General features: G+C 42.9%; 2 protein-coding genes across 2 annotated transcripts in view; both read right to left on the minus strand.

Moving 5' to 3' along the window:
• LOC309372064 (potassium channel, subfamily K, member 16-like) overlaps positions 1 to 15276 on the minus strand; it is a gene marked incomplete at its 5' end in the record, with an annotated part of 31811 nt that extends 16535 nt beyond the window's left edge. The window contains one exon of the mRNA XM_081915279.1: positions 15134 to 15276. The remainder of the gene's footprint in view (positions 1 to 15133) is intronic.
• Positions 1571 to 16519, minus strand: LOC309372086 (potassium channel, subfamily K, member 16-like). Its single transcript, XM_081915322.1, has 5 exons — positions 16323 to 16519; positions 14647 to 14767; positions 6614 to 6777; positions 5925 to 6087; positions 1571 to 1836 (listed from the first exon to the last, which is right to left on the minus strand). The coding sequence occupies exons 1-5, from the start codon at positions 16515 to 16517 to the stop codon at positions 1676 to 1678; spliced, it is 804 nt and encodes a 267-aa protein (XP_081771448.1). The 5' UTR covers positions 16518 to 16519; the 3' UTR covers positions 1571 to 1675.
• Positions 16520 to 22075: the final 5556 nt, after the last annotated feature.

The following is a 22075-nucleotide window of genomic DNA, read 5'->3' on the forward strand; positions in this document are numbered from 1 at the left end:
CAGGCACTCCTGTCTTCCACTGCCTCCCGCAGTTTGGTCAAACTCATGCTGGTAGCTTCGAGAACACTGTCCAACCACCTCGTCCTCATGGTTCAATGTTACTAGTGAGCAAAGTTACCCAGTCAGGATTTGAATCTTGGTCCTAACTTTGGGGGTTAAGTTTCTATTTAGCTGTCCATTAATACTGACAAACCGTATCTCCCATTCATCTCTCAGATCCCCTTGTAAATCTAAAGTACTGACCTCACCATATCCTGCGGTAAAAAAATTCCCCAAGTTAATTACACATTGTGTGAAGGTAAGTGTGTGAAGCTACAGCATTCCTACTATCAGCTTAAGTGACACATTCTCTCTCTCTCTCTCTCTCTCTCTCTCTCTCTCTCTCTCTCTCTCACACACACACACACACACACACACACACACACAGTAGAGCCCCTCTGAGCCAAAAGTGTGGAGTTTGGAACAGACAGGGTTAAAACTCTGTGGTGTCCTGTATCTGGGAGGGGCCTGAAGCAGGGCCCTAAGTCACAGGCTCTGTCTGTGAGAGTTGCTTTCGCTTCTCACTGAGAGACACAGCTCCGAGGCTGCAAGCTGTGTGCGCGGAGAGTGCCTTTGGAATGGCGGAGGTTTCCGATGGAAAGAGACTGATTTATGGCTTGTAAATAAACGCTTCTAGAGATAAGAACCGATCTGTCTTTGGACTTAATTTATCCCTTTCTCACATGGACTCAGGACCGCTGCATTTACTCTGCTGCTATCCTGCCAGGTCAGAGCTTCCAAGCAGAGCTGCCCAGAGGAAGCGTGACTGGATTTATATTCACACGAAGCCCAAAAGCAGAAAGCCCAGCCAGCAGCCAAACGAAGCCTCAAGCAGTGGTTCCTACAGCGCAGCAACCCGGCAAGGGGATACAGCAGCAATGAAAACCACACCGTCACCTCTCCGCTGGGAAGCGCTGAGGAAAGGCGAGTCCCCAGGCAACGTGGCCGATTTGATCGGCACAAGGCATGCAAGCTCCACCACCCCCCAGTCGTTCTCAGACTGCTTAGTGAGCAACGCAGCCAAGCAACACAGTTGAAGCCTTCCTCCTCCCTGGCCAGCAGGGAGCGAGGGAGAAGAGCTGCTTCCTTTGAAATCTGGGAAATTTACACGATATCAACAATCCGGGGTAGCAGCGGGAAACGGCGCTGGAATAAGGGAGTTTCCCTCCAAATAAAGGAAGGTTGACAGCTATGGTTTGAGTCCTCCCCTCCAGAGCAGGCGAAAGCAAGCATGCTCCCTCTTCCATGTGACAGCCCTTGAGATATTTGAAGATGGCTCTCATATCTCCCCCAGTCCCCTCGTTTCCAGAATAAAAATACCCAGCTCTTTCAACCACTCCTCATAAGGTTTGGTTTCCAGACCCTTGATCATCTTGGTTGCTCTCCTCTGCACACAGTTCAAGTAAGACCGACCCTCCCGCTCTTGGTTGCAGAATACCAGGCTATTTCACAGTTTATTAGGAACTAGTGAGTTTTTAAGGAATCAGTTAAATGTCACACTGCCATACAATTATAAAAAGTTCAGCAGAAGTTCTTGAGTTTAGCTGATTTTTATGTCTGTCTCCACCAGAATGCAATGATAAATTCTCCTCCAGTGGAAATCTAGCAGACTGACTCCTTTGGGGCGGTGTAATCTTCACCGTTTACTCTTTTTTGGTGAGCTTGGTTTTGGATCCACAGGTGCCAGGAATGAAGAGACCCGTTGAAACAACACAGCTATCCAGGCCAGACCAACGACGATCCAAGCGGCTCCGAGGACCCGGTAGCCCGGAAAATACGTCCTGTCCTGCTTAATCCCTGGAGACACAGAGAAAAGCAACAATAATGTGTGAGGAGGTGATTTAAAGGACTCACCAATTCAGTTTATCTAAAGTTAGTTAGCTACACATTCACACCATACATTTAAAAGACATTTCTACCACTGAATTGTGGGAAGATGAACGGAGGAAACTGCCAGTGCCCTTATTAATGCCGATTTGAGATGGTTTGGGCACATGATGCTGTTTTGGCTTGCAAAAGCTTTGGGGTAGTTGCCCTACCACATTTCCAAAAACACATCCTATAACCTGCTTAATAATAACAATAACATTTGTGCCCCACCCACCTGACTGGGTTTCCCCAGCCACTCTGGGAGGCTTCTAGCATATATCAAAACATTATAAAACATACAACATTACAAACTTCACTGTACATAAACAAAATAAAAAAAAATTCTTCCAGTAGCACCTTAGAGACCAACTAAGTTTGTTATTGATATACGGTACATCTGAAGAAGTGTGCATGCACACGAAAGCTCATACCTATAACAAACTTAGTTGGTCTCTAAGGTGCTACTGGAAGAAATTGTTTTACAGTGGTACCTCGGGTTACATACGCTTCAGGTTACACACTCCGCTAACCCAGAAATAGTGCTTCAGGTTAAGAACTTTGCTTCAAGATAAGAACAGAAATTGGGTTCTGGTGGTGCAGCAGCAGCAGGAGGCCCCATTAGCTAAAGTGGTGCTTCAGGTTAAGAACAGTTTCGGGTTAAGAACGGACCTCCGGAACGAATTAAGTACTTAACCCGAGGTACCACTGTATTTTGTTTCCCTATACAGGGCTGCCTTCAGATGTCTTCTAAAGGTTGTGTAGTTCTTTATCTCCTTGACATATTCCTGGTTCCTTGTAACCTCACTTATTGCAGTGAGGGACCCACCAGAAGGCCCACAGAGATGGACCTCAGTGTCCGGGCTGAACAATGGGGGTGGAGTTGCAGTTCCAACGAAGAGAAAGGTGCAAAATCACTGTCCAGGAAAACATACTGGACATTTTCTTTTCTTTTATGTTTAATGCATCCAGCCCAACCTTCTGCAATGCAGGAATCTCAGCTAAAGCATCCATGACAGATGGCCAGCCAACCTCTGCTTAAAATACCCCAGGGAAAGAGAGTCCACCACCTCTCGTGGGAGTCTGTTCCACTGTCGAACAGATCTGACTGTCACAATTTCCCCCAAATGTTTAGTCCGAATCTTCTTTCTTGCAACTTGAAGCCATTGGTTTGAGTCCTACTTGTCAGGGATCTAGCCAGGGTCTGACTTGGACAATAAGAGAACACAATCACAGGCAGGACAGGAGTGAGTTAACTTGACCCCCTTCCTTCTCAGTCTTACAAAGTTGGCAGAGTAACAGAGAATCAGACCCAAGGGAGAGACATCTTGAGGTTACTAGGCAACCATGAAGGGAAGAGAGTTCAGGGGAATCTTCAGTGGAGAACAAAAAGAGGGAGTTCCTATGGTCTCCTCCCAGGAGAGGGTGAGAAGGCTATGTAAGGGTCAGAGGAGCAGGGCCAGACGTTGTTAAACCTTGTGTTGTCGGAGGAACGGAAACTCAGACTGAGCACCTGATTACCAGAGATTGATTGGTGTGTGGCACGCTTTGTTTCTTTGATCTGTAAATAAACGTACATGAATTTTCCAGAGGCTCGTTACTGCATACTGGAGCCATCTGACTGCCTGAGATCATTATACTACTCTAAAGATCAAGAGAAAACAAGCATGCTCCCTCTTCCATGTGACAGCCCTTGAGATATTTGAAGTTGGCTACCTTGTTTCCTCTCAGCCTCCTCTTTTCCAGGCTAAACATATCCAGCTCCTTCAAGCATTCTTCATAAGGCTTGGTTTCCAGACCCTTGATCATCTTGGCTGCCCTTCTCTGCACATGTTCCAACTTGTCAACAGCCTTCTTAAACTGTGGTGCCCAGAACTGGACACAGTCTTCTAGGTGTGTTCTGACCAAGGCAGAATTGAGTGATACTTTTACTTCCCTTGATCTGGACACTATACTTCTACAGATGCAGCCGAGAATAGAGTTAGCTCCCCCCCACACACACACACACTACTGCATCACACGGTTGACTCATGTTAAGCTTGTGGTCCACCAAGACCCCTAGATCCTTTCCGCATGTACTGCTAGTAAGCCAGGTGTCCCCCATCCTATATTTGTGCAGCTGGTTTTTCTTGACTAAGCGCAGAACCTTACATTTGTCCCTATTGAAATGTATTTTATTAGCTTGTGCCCAGTTCTCCAATCGGTTAAGGTCATTTTGAATTGTGATTCTGTCTTCTGTACATTTGAGAAGCATCCTCTCAGTTCATTCAGCCAAGCATTTATAAAGACGTTGAACAACAACAGGCCCAGAACAGAACCCAGTGGCACACCACTTGTCACTTTTTTCCAGGATGTTGAGGAACCATTGATGAGTACTCTTTGGGATGGCTTCTGTAAATCCAGAACTGTTCCTGGAAAATATGGATACTTGGAGGGTCTGTACTTGAGAAACTTAAAATATGGTTTGGGTTCCAGATTATAATCATTGCAAGTCATCATTTTTTATGAAACCTGAGCTGAGCTTTCATATTCTTCAGTACAGCAGATTGGTTGCCACCAGCACCTCCCCCCCCCCTTTTAATTAAAGACTTTATTGATTTACAAAAGTGTGTGCAATGTCTCTCTCTCGTATTTTTTCCATGTAACATTTTTACAAATCAGTTTCATTTGCTAAGACATTAGGAAGAAAAGGGGAGGAAGATGAGTGGGGTTGGGGTCGGGTGGCGATGATTCTCTTTTACTTACTATATGTAGGGTTTGGTGTCAGCGTTGCTTGTGCAGGTTCTTTGCTGTTCGCTTGTGTTCCTTTGGTGGTGAGAGAGGTTGGGGTTGGCCTAGGATGTGGTTATTCATTTGAGGTTGGCTGTGGCGGTCTTTGTTTTCATGTGTGAGTGGGGTGGGTGGGTGGGTGTTTTGGATCAGGTTAGCCATATTGATTTGTATGCTGTTGATGGGTTTTTGTCATTGTCTTGTTGGGCTGTGTACGTGATAAAGGGGAGCCATACCGGGTTGAAGGTGTCTTCTTCTATTTGTCCCCTTGTCAGTTTCAGTTTATTGGATCATTTTTCTAGTCAGGCTGTTTCCCATACTATTTGGTACCTTTGGTCCATGCTTACTCCTGACAGGTCTCTCCAGTGTCTGGCTATGATGCTTCTGGATGCTTAATGTAGGTAGGTAATGAGTTCTTTGTGGTGTAAGTGGGCATTATTGTCTTGGATGATGTTTAGTAAGGCCAATTCTGGGGTGGTTTCTAATACTTGCTTGGTTATTTTACTTATTTCTCGTATGGTTCTTGTCAAGAATAGTTGGGTTTTGGGGCACTCCCACCACATGTGGAGGTATGTACCTGTGAATGTGCACCCTCTCCAGCATTTTGGTGAGGTTCCTGGGTGTTTTAGCGCTAGTTTTCTTGGTGTTAGGTACCACCTGTAGGTGAGTTTCAGGGTGAGATCTTTTCTTTTCATTGATATGGATTTAAAGGGGGGTTTAGAACAAATTTTGTTCCATTGAGTGGGGTTAATCTCATAGCCTATGTCATCCTCCCATTGTTTTTTGATTGCGTCTAGGGAGTTCGTGGGATTTTGTAGTAGTATTTTGTATATTCTGGATGCCATTCCTCTACCTGTCCCTTTGTTGTTAGAAGGAGGTTTTGAAGGTTGTCAGAGGCCTAGTTGCTGTTGATTTTACTGCTGGATTGTTTAAGAGGGTATGCAATTGGTGATGTGTTAACAAGGGCATTTGGGTGTCTTCTAGTTTGTCTTGTATTTCTTGTGTTGACAAGGGTTTGTTATTTTTGTAGAAGTCTATTAGGCAATATAAGCCTTTGGTTTGCTAGGTTTTAATCTGGAGGTTTTGTGCTGCGTGGTGGAATAATGGGTGGTGCGGCAGGGGAATTAGTGGGGCTGGGATTGGGGACAGTTTGCCTATTACTGCCACCAGTACCTTGAGGCCACAAATGACCTCGCTTTCTCTGTACAACCAGTTAAGCCCACAATATCAAAGTATTTTGAAAGCCTTACCTATTATATAGTCTCCAAAACCAATGGTGCTGAGTGTAACAAATGTAAAATAGATAGCTTCATAATAAGCCCAGCCCTCCATCCATTGAAAGAAGAATGATGGCAAAATAATAAACATTAGAATTCCCAGAACCACGAACACGAAAATGTATCTTGCTGATTTCTGAAAGATAAAGCAAGAAAAGAAAAGAAAAAAGGGAGGTTTGATGCAACAGAGCTTAGTTCTCTCGACCTACAGCCATGCACTGTTATTTTAGGCTGCGTTAACAGATAAATAATAATAATTCCACCCGTTAAACTTCATCTGGAGCACAATTTCCTGCTGATGTCACAATTCATGGTGGTCAAGCTCTATGGTGGTATTTCATTCCTAATTGAAGGCACAGTTCAAGTTTATCTTCCTCAGATGGCATAATGCACATGTCTAATTTATCCTTGTCTTCCACCTCTTATAGAGGCAGCTAATCAGATATGCATATGTATATGCAATAAAATAGAAGAAGAGATCTGTTGGATCAGGCAAGGGCCCATCTAGTTGAGGATCCTGTTCTCATGAAAGCTGACCAGATGCCCACAGGAAACCTGCAAACAGGACCTGAGTGCTGTCTATGTCTATAGCAGCCTATGTCGGCCTCAGTCTTGTGATTGGTAAGATTAGAAATTATCTCCAGATAAAGTAGCTGAATTACCTTCTTTCCTTTCCCATACACTTTCTCTGCACAGCTTTCGAAGAGTCTTGAGATTGAAGAGCCAATATAGTTAAAGCAGATGAGGTTGAAGGGGATTCCAAAGAGAGCAAAAAGAACACAAAAGAGCTGACCTTCTCTCGTTTGGGGACAGAGGTTTCCATAGCCTGTTGAAAGATTAAGAAAGGGTTGCAAAGGACATCAGCAACTGTCGATTTGCCAATTGCCTAGAGAAGTTACAGAGCAGGGTCCCTACGAAGGGTTGTTTCCAGTGGAGAGCTGTTTGTGCATTGAGACTGAGTGTTCCTTCCTTTCCTCTCTCCTGTACAACTCCCAAATCTGCTCCAGAGGATCCCCATACCCTCTGGAGCAGACATTGAGGATGCTCAGAGGGGTACAGAGAGAAGAAGAGGGGTAAGTTTCATTGTGAAAGCAGAGGTCTGTGCACAACCGAAATGGCAGCCTTGAATACAGCCCAATATATTTATTTTATGTACTGCACTTATTGACTTCCTTTGTGCCAATGTACTTGGGGCAATTAACAGTTTCAAACAAAGAAACTTCCTCCAGGCATTATTATGTGGGAGCTTCAAGTGTCTCCTTCCTGTTCCTTGGACTGGACAGGCCCACTGTGGAAGAACTGACCTGAGATGCAATGGAAGAGGCCAAGTGTGCAGGTATGACTTCGGAGACCTTGTGAAACATTGGGTGAAATGGAGACTCATCATGGCAACCCTTTAAAAAAACCCCAAAAGATTGATAATATATTTGTCATGAAAATGTGGCAGTCACAGCATTTTCATGATAATCAAAACAAATGTAGGTTGATCTGCAGTGAGGAGAGAGCTGAGTTCCTCCATTCGTGACCATCATGGCTAAAATAAGTTGCGATTCCCAAGCCCCTAAAGACTTTAAGAATGCTCAAGGAATTTGATTTCTCTCAATTCTAGTGTGACCTGGCCTTGCCTGTGAACTGGAACATGCTTAACCTTCAGATTTTTCAGTTCTTCAAAAATTTGTGATACAGTTATTGGATTAAAAAATGAATTACAAAAAAACTTATTTATTTTGGGATAAATTTAGAAATGTATTTGATGATATGTCTTTGGTGATGAAGTAGGGCAATTTTTTTCAAAATTGGTTATAGTTATTGGATTAAACAGTGAATTACAAAAAACTTATTTGCTTTGGGATGATCTGTCTTTGGTGATGAAATGGGGCATGCAAGGAGCGTCTTAGACAGAGGAACCACCATTGTGCCCAGATACCCCATAATAGCTCTCAGGGTAAGTCTTCTGCTCAGAAAAACCTCCATTTTAGTTTACTTTGTGATTGGCCTCAATTAAGACTTGGCTGATCTATCTGCCAATTACTTCTTATTAATTAATTCTTATCCAGAATGCAAACTGGCTGCTGGTGTAAGAAGAGGCATTATTTAAGAGGCTGAAAAACAAAGCAAAAAGCTTATCTTAAATTATCGGATGATTGGGATGATCTGGTTAGTTTAAAATCTTCATCTTATATTACTTTTAACTCTCCATCCCTTCAGTGAGATTGAACCCATTAGCATGGGAATAATAATATATTTGCAATTTATTATTTATGTGTCGCCCATCTGTCTGGGTTGCCCCTAGCCACTCTGGGTAGCTTCCCCTGTTCTGCAAAAACAATACTTCGGTCTTGTTGGAATTCAACCTCAAACTGTTGGAATGGAATGCACTGTTTACCTAAAGGGACAGACACAAGTTTTCACAGCAGAGGCTGCTAAGGGAGTGATGAACAGAACGCAATATGGCAAAGACACGGCTGAACGCACCATTGATTGTTAGTATCATCCCACAATTATTGGATGAGCAATTGCAAGAGCTCAGAGATGAGATGAGTGAATGAATGGTGAATGAAAATGGATCAGAGAAAGACCAGACTAAAGAATTCACAGGACCTTTGGGGGGAAATATTCATCAACATATGGCAGAGATAGAGAAAGGATCTTGTGCACAGGTGGAAATAAACTCAGAGGAAAAAACCACCAAGCTTCTGGCAATTCATAGTCACAGAATCGTAAAATTGCAGAGTTGGAAGGAACCCCAAGAGTAATCTAGTTCAACCCTCTGCAATGCAGAAATCTCAACTAGAGCATCCATATCGCATGGCCATCCAACCTCTACTTAAAAACCTCCAGTTAAGCAGAACCCACTGCCTATAGTGAACAGTGGTTCCTCCAATTCTCGATCAGAGCTTTCAGAGGGTCGCAGAGAGGCCTTAGCACTCTTGAAATCCTCTGAACCATCTGAGTCAGTTTCAGAATCAGAATGAGAACCTTCATCAGTGAGTGTGGGGCTTTGCTGCTGTTTATCCTCAGACTCTTCACTGTCATCAGGATAACATTGGAAAATTCCCACATTCTCCCCGTACTTGCCATTGTACTCAACACTTCTAGTGAGCCTAACTGTATTAGAGTCAGTCATCATTACTCTGTAAGAACCTTTCTGATATCCTAGAAAAATACCATGCAAACCACGTTTGCCTAACTTGGAGCTTTGTGGCGTGTGAACCCACATGTCAGAACCAAAAATTCTCATGTGCTTGATGTATGGTTTCTTGCCAAACATCTTTTCATAGGGGGTACAACCAATCAGTGATGACAATCTGCGATTATAAGTATAAACAAAACAGCTGAGCACTTCTGCCCAATAACTCTGTAAGATTGGCGTCATGCAGCAAGGTTATCAAGCCTTGAAGCAATGTTTGATTTACCCTTTCACAAAGTCCATTCATCCAAGGAGACCGTGGACTTGAAAGGTCAAAAGCTTCAAACTTTTGAGAAGTGAATTCTCCCCCTCGATCTGTAAATAAACATTTCACCTGTTTATCATGCACATTTTTCAACCAAGCACAGAATTCCTTGCACCTAGGAAACGCTTCTGATTTCTGCTTGAGATTGAACACATGAATATATCTGGAATATGAATCAATAAGAACCATGAAGTACCTGGCTCCACCCAAAGAGGGTGTTAGTGGACCAACGAGATCAGCATGCACTACCTGGTATGGTTCTGTAGCTTGTCTACCTTACCTTTTGCAGTCATTTTGACCTTGTTTGCTGCACATGCCTTACACTTCATGTGGTACCTGCAGGGTTTAATAGTCATACCTTCAACTAAGGCAGGCATTTTGGAAACTGCCTCGAAGTTTAAATGACCAAGTTTCCTGTGATAATCATGAATACATCCTGCATGCAAAACCTTGTTAGTATTTGCAATACAACAAGTTTCATCCTGCACAACATCAACAGAATCATCATAATGTAATACAAACAAATGATCAACATAATCAGCATGCAATACAAAGACATCTTTCTTGGTGATGGTGCACTTCCTCTTCTTGAAGAAAACATCTATGTCCTGTTCAGTCAGCTGTGAGGCGCTCAATAGGTTGTGTGCAGCATCTGGAACAAAAAGAACGTTGTGTATTGATGCATCCAAACTGTGAAGCACAACCGTTTTGTAGCCTTGACTGGAGATCGTGTGATCATCCGCTTGGTGAATGGCACCTTCCTGCAGAGTAATGGACACAAACAGGTGTTTGTCTTTGCAGACGTGCCGGGTGGCTCCCGAGTCTATGATGAAGAAAGATCTAGATGTCTTCTGGACCTTTGAAGTATAGCGTGAGACCATGGCCTTGTGTTGCATTGTCCTGGACTTCTGACCTTTGCCTTTTCCACGCGTTGAACTTTCACTGTGTTGCTCTGTTGCCTTGGCATTGGGATGTTTACATTCCCCCTTCATGTGGCCTAGATGCCCACATAGTAGCATTTCACTGCCTTCAAAACTTTGGCGCCATCTAGTGGTTGCACTGCATTCTGGGATGAAGTCTGTGAGGAATCCCCCTTAGTGATGCAGCTAGCACTACACCGATCCGCTTCATTCAACACCACAGCAGTAACATGCACTACCGTGAGCTGAGCAGTAGGCAAAACAGCAAGCTGGCTGGCAATCGCTTCCCAATTTGAACCCAAAAAATGTAGAATCATGAAGGAATACACAGCCTCTGGAAAGGTGATTCCACGCTGTTGCAACTCATGCCTTAGATTCTGCATTTCCATGAGGTGAGCACGTACATCTGCTCCATCAGCAAGTGCCATATCATGCAACTTGGCATAAAAGAACAAAGAAGCTCCCACCCCTGTTCTTAAATGTGACTGTTGGAGACGTTTCTGAGCACAATTCAAAGTGTTGGTGCTGACCTTTAAAGCCCTAAACGGCCTCGGTCCAGTATATCTGAAGGAGCGTCTCCACCCCCATCGTTCTGCCCGGACACTGAGGTCCAGCTCCGAGGGCCTTCTGGCGGTTCCCTCACTGCGAGAGGTCAAGTTACAGGGAACCAGGCAGAGGGCCTTCTCGGTAGTGGCGCCCGCCCTGTGGAACGCCCTCCCATCAGATGTCAAAGCGATAAACAACTACCTGACATTCAGAAGACATCTGAAGGCAGCCCTGTTCAGGGAAGTTTTTAATATGTGACATTTTGGTGTATTTTTCATCTTTGTTGGAAGCCACCCAGAGTGGCTGGGGAAACCCAGCCAGATGGGCGGGGTACAAATAAATTATTATTATTATTATTATTATTATTATTATTATTATTATTATTATTATTATATCTCTGGCTGAGGCCTTGTCACGCAAAAGACAAAACTCTTCAGGGGACACAATAAGCATTAGAGTTCCCCTTGCTTTGGAATCCTTAGCCTCCCATTCTTGGGTAACTGGAGCTGGGGGGGCGCATCTGTTATGACATTAAAGAGACCCTCTTTTCTTAGCAGGGCTTCTGCATACTGCACCCATTCCTGATAATTCCCTTTTGAGAGCTTTGGTATCCCCATCGCAAATTGAAGAGCGCCCTGTACTTTTGGACTGGCCATTGTGTCTTTAAAGCAAGCTCAGTCTGTTTCCCAGCAGCTGCATTTCAAACAGCACTCTTCTGCCGCAGCCGGTTAGTGCTTTGGCTTGAAGTTCAAAGTCCACCCTTATTGCCAATTAATTAGGGACTGGCAGGCTTCCCGGGTAATGAGCACCTACCTCCCATCAATCTTCTTGACACGCAGAGAAGATAATCTGCATTCCGTTCTTCTGGGCCCAAAACCAAAAATGTCAGAATCTCCGTTCAACCGAGCTCCTCCGAGCTCCTCCAGAATCGCCTCCGACAGTAATTAATGACCTGAGCCTCTTATAAGGCTCCAAGCACATTCCCATTATGCAGAGTATCCAGCACAGGGAAGGATGAGAAGTATGAGCTACATGCTAAGAGTTTTATTACTAAGCTATGGAGACAGAAAAGAAATACATCGTCTCTCTGTGGGAGCAGAGAGCAACTGAACAAACATAGGAACAGGAAACCAGTAATGTCACATCTGTCTCCCGTCTCCCGTGAGACTTCCAACAGTATGGAATCTCTGGAATGCAGGGTGACAAATTGAAACTGCAGAGTTTCGAGAAATTAAAGGATAAAGTGCGAGATTGGCTTCATTATTTTCAAATAAGGGAGGCCTATAATTTAGATAAAAAAATTGGCTTCCAGGTGGAAAAATCAAAATTAGAAACAGAACTGCTAGAACCCAAAGCTAAGATACTATCAAGAATGTACAACTTGCTGTTGAAATGGAATACTGAGGCTGAAACAGTAAAATCTGCTATGATAAAATGGGCACAAGATATCGGACATAACATTATGTTTGCTGACTGAGAACAGTTGTGGACCACAGGTATGAAATTTAAGGCATGTAATGCCTTAAGAGAGAATATAATGAAAATGATATACAGGTGGTACATGACTCCAGTCAAGCTTGCAAAAATCTATCGTTTGCCCGATAATAAATGTTGGAAATGTAAAGAGACTGAAGGTACATTCTTTCACCTTTGGTTGACGTGCCCGAGGATTAAGGCTTTCTGGGAGATGATCTATAATGAAATGAAAAAGGTATTTAAATATACTTTCTTGAAGAAACCAGAGGCCTTTCTCCTGGGCATGGTCGGCCAATTGGTGCCAAAGAAGGATAGAACTTTCTTTATGTACACTACAGCAGCAGCAAGAATACTCATTGCAAAGCATTGGAAGACACAAGATCTACCCACCTTGGAAGAATGGCAGATGCAAGTAATGGACTACATGGAATTGGTGGAAATGACCGGCAGAATCCGAGACCAGGGAGAAGAGTTGGTGGAAGAAGATTGGAAGAAATTTAAAATCTATCTACAGAAACACTGTAAAATTATTGAATGTTAATGACGTTGGAATGAAACGAAGTAGTTCTAGTAATAAGGCAAAATAAGAATATGCAAGAATGGATTGATATTAGATGAAAATTTGAAGTTATAATATGTGAGGATAAACAATTAAGGGTAAATTAAGAGGGTATGAATTTGCTGAACAAATTTTTAAATGGAATACAAAAAAGGGAGGTGTGAGGAAGTCATGAAAATAAGTAAATGAATGGTAAGATATTAGAAAGAGGGATTTTAACTTTTTTTTTATATTAAATTTTGGTTTTTGTATTTTCTTTGTGTGTTTTTTGTTTGCTGTTTTTTAACCTTTTTCTTGTAAAAAACTTAATAAATATATATATTTTTTAAAGGAATCTCTGGAATGCAAAACAGAGTCTTGTGACTCCAAGCAACTGCACAGTGGCAATAAACAAAAACTAACACCCACAACCTCATGATGGAGTGTGTTCTATTGTCAAACAACCCTTATTATCAGAAAGCTCTTACTGTCAGAAGTTTTTCCTGATGTTTAGTCGGAAACTCCTTTCTTGTCTTTTGAAGCCATTGCCTCAAGTCCTACCCTCCAGAGCAAGAGAAAACATGCATGGTCCCTCTTCCATGTGACAGCCCTTGAAATATTTGAAGATGGTTCTCATATCTTCTGTCAGGCTCTTCAACCATTCTTCATAAGGCTTGGTTTCCAGACCCTTGATCTTCTTGGCTGCCCTTCTCTGCACATGTTCCAGCTTGCCAAAATCCTTCTCAAATTGTGGTGCCCAAAACAGAACACAGTATTTCAGTGGTGGTCTGACCAAGACAGAATAGAGTGGTACTATAGCTTCCCTTGATCTGGATACAATACTTCAGTTGATGCAGCCACCAAAAACCCGGATCCTTTTCACATGTACTACTAGTAAGCCAGATGTCCCCCATCTTATATATGTGCAGCTGGTTCTTCCTGCCTGAGTGCAGAAGCTTACATTTGCCCCTATTGAAATGCATCTTGTTGGTTGTGGCCTAGTTCTTCAATCTGTTGTTTGGAATCCCAATTTGTGCTTCACACCAAAAAGCTTAACCAGAGCTTTCCAAACTGTGTGTCGCAACATGTTAGCGTGTTGGCTGCAGTGTGTAGGTCATGCCAACGCTGGAAAGGGCTTGGTTTAACCACCAGCGTGCTGGTAAAACTGAATTACCGTGTCACAAATTGATGCATGTATAAAAAGTGTGTCACCAACGTGAAAAGTTTTGAAAGCTCTGGATTAAACAGTGCTAATAAGGTAGGTTCTCCCACTCATTCAGTGCATGGTTTTCTGCATTGAAGGCATTCATCCAGACATAAAGGGTGTGTGGTTTCTTGAGTGTATTTTGTAGCTTACTGGAAAGAAGTTGGAATCCTATGCAAATTTATTGGGGAGCAAGTCCCACTGAATGCATAGGGTTGTGCTGAGAGGGACGGATTTGCATTGGGAGACCTGGCATTGGGTCAGTTGCACAAGGTGGGATTTGAACTCGTTTCCTAGCCCAACTACTTTCCACAGGATGGTTTTAATAATGGGTTGGCCCCAGAAGGGTGGGGAATAAATAACTAATCAGGGAATGGTCTTGTTGGGCATATAATAAATGAACTATTTATTTGGCCAGAAATAGAAAGACAAAAATGAGATGTGAAGGGTGATGAAGGAGCAAAAGCAAAGCCTGCTGCTTAACACAATTTATCTGAGAGCAGTTGAATGCCCTGCATACTATATTCGCGAAGAAGCCAGAACCAAATGACAGTACCTATTGTGGTTATCATAGTTCCCACGAAGAAGAAAGAAGTACTGAAATCCCAGCTGGCCCTTCCTTCATCATCATGTCTTCCTATAGGTTCTACTCCCATCTGAACATATTTTACCAGTTTCTGCAATTGAAGGCAAGACTCTGAATATTCCAACAATAAGAATAGCCCCTCCTCTGATTATCACCAGATACTGCTAACCAAATCGCTATGCATTCAGAAGGGAAGTTCTTGGGGATCAGTCCAGCACATTCTTCCCCCAGGGGCCAGCCCAATGCTCATGGGAAGCCCACAAACAAGACCTGAGCACAACAGCCCTCCCCTCACTTGTCACCCCCAGTAACTGGTAGGCATAGGGCTTATGCACGCTCAACTTTTCCTCCACTCTTTCCAGGCAAAAGCCGCACTCCAATAGCACTGATGGCAACACTATAAGAAGCTTTATTGTTTATATCTCAAGTTCAATGCTAAGTGTTTCTCTTCCTTGACCCCCAAGAGAGGGTTTGGTCTTCTTGCTCCAAAAACATACACTTTAGTAGCAATGCATAAATCATTACCCCTTGGCTTGGCTGTCTTCCTAAATTCTTTTGGACAGAGTCTGCTTGGAGTATTGGCTCTCCCATATTCTCAGTCAACCAAACAATCTCCCACCCTCTGGTCTAAGGCAGAAACACACACTTTTCAAGGCAGTTAACCAGACAATGTTTTGCAGTTGCTACATGACGTATGTTCTCCTTTTCCCAATATATTTTTATAAAATGCATGTCCCAACAAATATAGTACAGTTGAACCTTGGTTTTTTAATGCCTTGGTGCTCTGACATTTGGCTTCCGAATGCCACAAACCCCGAAGTGAGTGTTCCGGTTTGCGAATGTTTTTCGTAAGCCGAATGTCTGACGCAGCTTCCACGGCTTCTGATTGAGTGCAGGATGTGCCTGCAGCCAATCGGAAACCACGCCTTGGTTTTCAAACCATTTTGGGAGTCGAATGGACTACCGGAACAGATTAAGTTCCACAACCAAGGTTTGAATGTACAAATATGAACAAAACCCCGCTCTTTACAGCTGAATTGGAGGAAATGTAAATTTGGGTTTTCCGTGGCAATGTTTCAGCTTTTCTGTGACCTTGATTGGAGTCACCTGTTTTGCAGCTGCTACATGGCGTATGTTCTCCTTTCCCTAAATTATTCTTTGCAAAATACATTTCCCAACAAATACAGTACTAATACTAACAAAAACCTGCTCTTTATAGCTGAATCGGAGCAAAAGTCAATTTGGGTTTACAATGGATTGCTGTTAACAAGCTGGTTTTCACGAGGAAAGCCCCAGAGCAACGAAATGGTGCTCAGACACGGAGCTTTAAATCATGGCCAGGCCTGGAGAGAGTGGAGGAAAGCTCAGTGTGGAGAAGCCCATGCTGCCTCCAACAGTGTTGGCAGAACAGAGCCATAATGTCTAGTAGCCATTCCTTGTCTTATCCTCCAACAATCTGCCTAATCCTCCATGGGGATAAATTTTCACATGCAGAAGGAAGGGTGAGTCCTTATGGCTCTATGCTGGCCACTGATTCTGTCCCCACCTCAATTCCCACCTCCTAAACTGTATTCCCCTCATATATACTTTCTGACCTCTTAACCTCTGGTGTCCTGCCATGGTCATCCCTTTCAGTCTTGCCTTACCTCTATGACTAATTCCACCTCTTCTGGGCTGAGAGCGGTGTAGTTCGAAAAAAATTCCTCTTTCAGGTGAAACATTGCATCTTCCATTTTTAGGTAGTGATCCTTCTCCAGAAGCTCAAAGATGAGGGCACCCATCAGCAAGTAAGTCAAGATGCCAGCCACCAGTAGGAGGCCCTGTACCCTGCTCACACGCATGTTGTTCTGTGTGGGAATGAGAGCAAGGAAGAAGCAGACACAAGAGCGACTATAGTTTAGTAAAGCAAGTCCTTATTTGTCTTGACCCAGACTCAACAGTACAGCCCCATAGCTGGGCACTCTCCATAGCTGGACCCAAGCTAAGCAAATGAATTTCAGTAGGGACAAATGTACGGTTCTGCACTTAGGCAGGAAGAACCAGATGCACAAATAGAAGATGGGAGACACATGGCTAAGTAGCAGTACATGCGAAAAGGATCCAGGGGTCTTGGTGGACCACAAGCTGAACCTGTCAACCGTGTGTTATTATTACCACAAGATTTATCTAAATTAGCATTGTTAAACATCAACAAAATGTATCATGACTTATCAATGGATATCAACAGACAGCAGTCATTGAACCTGACCCTGTGGGGAAAGTCAAAGCTCTTAAACTGAACATAATACCCAGTTTATATCTTAAAAGAAATTCCAGTTCACATACCAAGCAAATACTTTCAAAATATTAAATCTTTGTTTAGAAAATGCATTTGCGGAAGTGGCAGGATTTAAGCTAAATAGGAATAAAACTAAATTATTAGTTAAAAACATGAAGGAAGAACAAAGAACCGAATTAGAACAAAACATTGAGATTGAAGTCCATAAAAAGGTTAAATATTTAGGGATTTGGTTTAGATCAAGAAATATAAAGCTATTTAAAAATAATTATGAAAAAAATTTGGCTTGAGGTAAAAAGAAATTTAGAAATATGGAGCAGAATGAATCTCTCAATGTTAGGAAAAATATTGGTGATTAAAATGAATGTGTGCCAAAAAAGCTATTTCTTTTTCAATCAATACCAGTCATCCTGAAAGATGAATGCTTTAAAAAATGGCAGAAAGAGATTTCAAGATTTATCGGGGGGGGCAAAAAGCCAAGGATAAAACATAAAATACTTACAGATGTAAAAGATAGAAGCGGGTTTGCCCTCCCAGACCTTAAATTGTATTATGAATCTGCTTGTTTGATATGGACCAGGGACTGGATGAGATTGGATAAGCAAGAGGCATTAGAACTAGAAGGACATGATAACAGATTTGGCTGGCACGCATACTTAGGGTTCGGGAAAGGAAAGGTTCATAGACGTTTTTACAACCATATAATCAGGAAATCACTAATGAGAGTATGGGAGAGATACAAAGACTTATTGGAACGAAGACCCCGTGGTGGCTTTCACCACATGAAGCATTACTGCTCAAACACTTGGAAAGAAAGAAAAATGGCTCACATATGCTGATTTATTAAAGGAACATGATGGAAAATGGAAAATAAGAGATTATGATGAGATCAAAGACCACTTTCAGAGTTGGTTGCATTATCGACAACTACCGTATTTTTTGCTCTATAAGACTCACTTTTTCCCTCCTAAAAAGTAAGGGGAAATGTGTGTGCGTCTTATGGAGCAAATGCAGGCTGCGCAGCTATCCCAGAAGCCAGAACAGCAAGAGGGATTGCTGCTTTCACTGCGCAGCGTTCCCTCCTGTTGTTCTGGCTTCTGAGATTCAGAATATTTTTTTTCTTGTTTTCCTCCTCCAAAAACTAGGTGCGTCTTGTGGTCTGGTGCGTCTTATAGAGCGAAAAATACGGTATATGAAACACATAAAGAAGACAGCAAGAAAGGATTTAGTTATACTAGATCTAGGTTTCAAACGGAAGGGACTGAAGGGAAAGTGAAACTACTGAAGGCCGCATACAGCATATTATTAGAATGGGAGACGAAAGATGAAGAGGTAAAATCAGATATGATTAAATGGGCACAAGATGTAGGGCATAACATTATGATGGAAGATTGGGTTAAATTATGGAAAACTGACTTAAAATTTACAGACTGTTCCCTATTGAAGGAGAATTACATGAAGATGATGTACAGATGGTACACAACACCAGTGCAGTTAGGGAAAATGTACAAAACTAGTTCAAATATATGTTGGAAGTGTAAGGAAAAGGAGGGGACATTTTATCATATGTGGTGGGATTGTAAGGTAATTAAAAAATTTTGGGAAATGATTTACAATGAATTGAAGAAAATGTTCCATTTAACATTTGTTAAAAAACCTGAGGCATTTTTGTTGAGGATTGTAGAGAAAGACCTGCCAAAAAAGTTGAAAAACATCTTCATGTATGCGACAACTGCCACGAGAGTTCTGGTAGCACAAGGATGGAAGACTGAAGAAACCCCAAGTAAAGAATCATGGCAACAAAAATTGACGGACTTTGCAGAACTGGCAAAATTGACATATAAGCTACGGGACAAGGAAAACTGTGACTTTAAGGATGAATGGGAACCCTTTACAAAGTATCTGAAGACGCAACGAAGCAAATTGGACTCCTTGGCAGGTTTTGAATAAACATTCACAAACCTTTTATTGATAATAATCAGCTAAATAGTTTGAGGATCTATACAAGTTTGTAACATGCAGAAAACAGCATTCTTAGAGAAACCAAAGACTGGAACAGAGGGCAGTTGGGGTGAGGTGGGGGGGGGTTGTGTGTGTCAGGGAACTGCAGGCAATGAGGGAGGAAAGAAAGGGAGGATATAGAGAATGATCCCCTCTGATTAGCAGTTTCTGGTCCTCAGAGGAGAGAGAAGAGGAGAGGAGAGTGAGTCTGAGCGGGAGGGGCTACTTCCGAGAAAGAGTACTCCTCATCACAGGGAAAACGGAAGGGACTGGGCAGAGGGGAAAGACGCCATTCGGAGCAAGGCGTCATGAAAGTCGGATCACTTGGTTTATTTCTGCCTCTAATTGAGTCGGGAGGCAATAAAGAGTGAAATTTATGGCTGGCTGCCTGGAATGCTTTCTCTGCTGAGAGCAGCAACACAAAGCAGCTGGAAAGCTGACAGTGTGGGAGGGGGGAGGAAGGAAAAATGGGGGGGCAAGGATGATATGTTTATGTTTTTGGATAATATGTCTTGTTATAATTTTGAATAATTTTAAAAAAATGCATATGGGGCTCTTCAGTTCCAAGAATATCTATTCAAACAATGCAAAAGTTGATCAAGGAAGTAGGATTTGGGATCCCAGATTTAGAACTGTATCACCAAGCATATTTAATGTCAGGTGCACACTTCTGGGGGACGTGGGTGGTGCTGTGGGTTATACCACAGAGCCTAGGACTTGCCGATCAGAAGGTCGGCAGTTCAAATCCCCGTGCCGGAGTGAGCTCCCGTTGCTCGGTCCCTGCTCCTGCCAACCTAGTAGTTCGAAAGCACATCAGAGTGCAAGTAGATAAATAGGTACCGCTCCAGCGGGAAGGTAAACAGTGTTTCTGTGTGCTGCTCTGGTTCGCCAGAAGCAGCTTTGTCATGCTGGCCACATGACCCGGAAGCAGTATGCCAGCTCCCTCGGCCAATAAAGTGAAATGAGCACCGCAACCCCAGAGTCGGCGACGACTGGACCTAATGGTCAGGGGTTCCTTTACCCTTTACCTTTACACAAATCTGGAGACCCACAACTGAAAATAACTGTCCAAATTGGGCTACCTTGGAATATTCCTATGTAGCCCTGCAAGAAAGATGGGTGGCACTTGGGTCTAAATATGTTAATATTCGAGATATTATTGAAAAAATAACATCAGTTTGAACAAAATGGCATCACATGTTCAAAAAAATATAAATTTGACCTTTTCTCCCATGACAAAATGGCTTTGTGGGGAAACACGTCTTTAAAAATCGGGAAATACTTTAATAGGTTAAGATCTGGTGAATTACAATAACAACTCTGTAAAGTATAGAGTTTTGTGGTTTTTTCACCCCATCTCCCCCTTTACTTTGCCTTCTACATGGCTGCTGTTTCTCCCCCCCCCCCAAAAAAGTCTCTTGAATATGACATTGCAAGTAAGCTCTGAGGACAAAACCATATGTGAATATGTTGAGAGAAGAACTAGGAAAAACCTATTCATGTCGAATAGGTTTCTAAAAGGACTCCCATATATTGGCTGTGGAAACAACAACTGCTTGGGAAAGTCGTTCAAGGTGTTAGGACACTGCATGTCAAAACACACTTTTTCTTTCCGGGTTTGGTTTGGTTTGGTTTGGTTTCTTAAGAAATACAGTTCATTGGGAAACATAGCGGATGAAAACCAGAAGGCTTTGTCATGGTGGAGCTAGTGTGTTTTCCCACATCCATAACCCGCCCAGGGGTCATTTGGAGGAGGGAATTGAAAGGAGGGGAGAGGTCTTTGCTTGGCTCCTCACTCACCCTGATAGGTCCTTAGAGTCTAATTCTTAAATTATCCACTTCATTAACTCCCAGTATCTGATGGAAGAGTCTCAGTGGTTCCCTTTCACTGGGTAGCTATTTGGGAGGAGCAGCTTAACCCCCCCCATGGGCTCTATGAGGTCATGGGTACATTACCTTCTTTTGCTTAGCTGGTCCTCTGTGAGGTCACCCCTCTGTACCTGCTGGGCTGCTGACAGCCTCTAGGTCTGAGAGGCTGGTAGGAAGATCCCACCACAGTATTTTAGAAATGTATACGGAGCAAGTTTTGATGAGCAATCAGAATGCTCATCAGATTTGCAGATGGCACCAAACTGGGAGGGTAGCTAATGCCACAGAAGAAAGAATCAGAATTTAGGGTTGCCATTTGTCCAGGACATGCCCTCTTTTTCATGGGTAGAGTCATCATAGCGATCCCTAGTTAAAAGCAGAAGTCGGCAAATGTGTCCTCTTTTTTTGCAACCCTACATTGAGCCACAGCTAACAAAATGAATTTCAATAAGGACAAATGTGAGGTTCTGCACATAGGAACGAAGAACAAGATGCACAAATATAGGATGGGGGCCACCTGGCTTACTAGCAGTACATGTGAAAAGGATCTAGGGGTTTTGGTGGACCACGATCTTAACATGAGTCAATAGTGTGATGCAGCAGCAAAGCTAGTGCTAGTGTAATAGATTGGAGGGGGGAGTCCCCCCCCCCAACCCTAGGAATGAATAAATGTTAGTATTTTGATTAATTGGGATATGGATTAAAACATAAACTGCAGAGCTGTTCCAGACAGGGAATTCCTGGGCTGGCTTATGCAAATTAACCTGGCTGATCTGTGGCTATTAAGAGTACAATAGGGGCATTAACAATGCAAGGGAACTTCTCTCTTGCTCCTAGATGTGAATGAACACTGGGGATTTGGGAGGTTGCCAGGGTACCTGCTCTGGGGGACAGCAAGGGGTTTGGGGAGGAAGAAGGGGGGAGGAGAGATCCATCTTGGAGAAAGAGGCTGTATGCCTGTACTGCTGCCTCTTGAACTGAGCGAGAAAGCTAGAGAGTTCCAGAAAGACATCTACTTCTGCTTCATTGACTATGCAAAAGCCTTTGACTGTGTCAACCACAGCAAACTATGGCAAGTTCTTAAAGAAATGGGTGTGCCTGATCAGCTCATCTGTCTCCTGAGAAATCTCTATGTGGGACAAGAAGCTACAGTTAGAACTGGATATGGAACAACTGATTGGTTCAAAATTGGGAAAGGAGTACGGCAAGGCTGTATATTGTCTCCCTTGTTATTTAACTTATATGCAGAAT

Source organism: Podarcis melisellensis, assembly GCF_964234715.1.
Source record: "Podarcis melisellensis genome assembly, chromosome: 1".
NCBI classification, from domain to species: Eukaryota; Metazoa; Chordata; class Lepidosauria; order Squamata; family Lacertidae; genus Podarcis; species Podarcis melisellensis.

Coding starts and splice junctions, on each gene's coding strand:
- LOC309372086 (XM_081915322.1), bottom strand. CDS start 16,517: ATGCGTGTGAGCAGGGTACAGGGCCTCCTACTGGTGGCTGGCATCTTG. Junction 14,768..16,322: donor AGGTGGAATTAGTCATAGAG/GTAAGGCAAGAC, acceptor CTTCAATTGCAG/AAACTGGTAAAATATGTTCA. Junction 1,837..5,924: donor TTTTGGAGACTATATAATAG/GTAAGGCTTTCA, acceptor CTGTGTCTCCAG/GGATTAAGCAGGACAGGACG.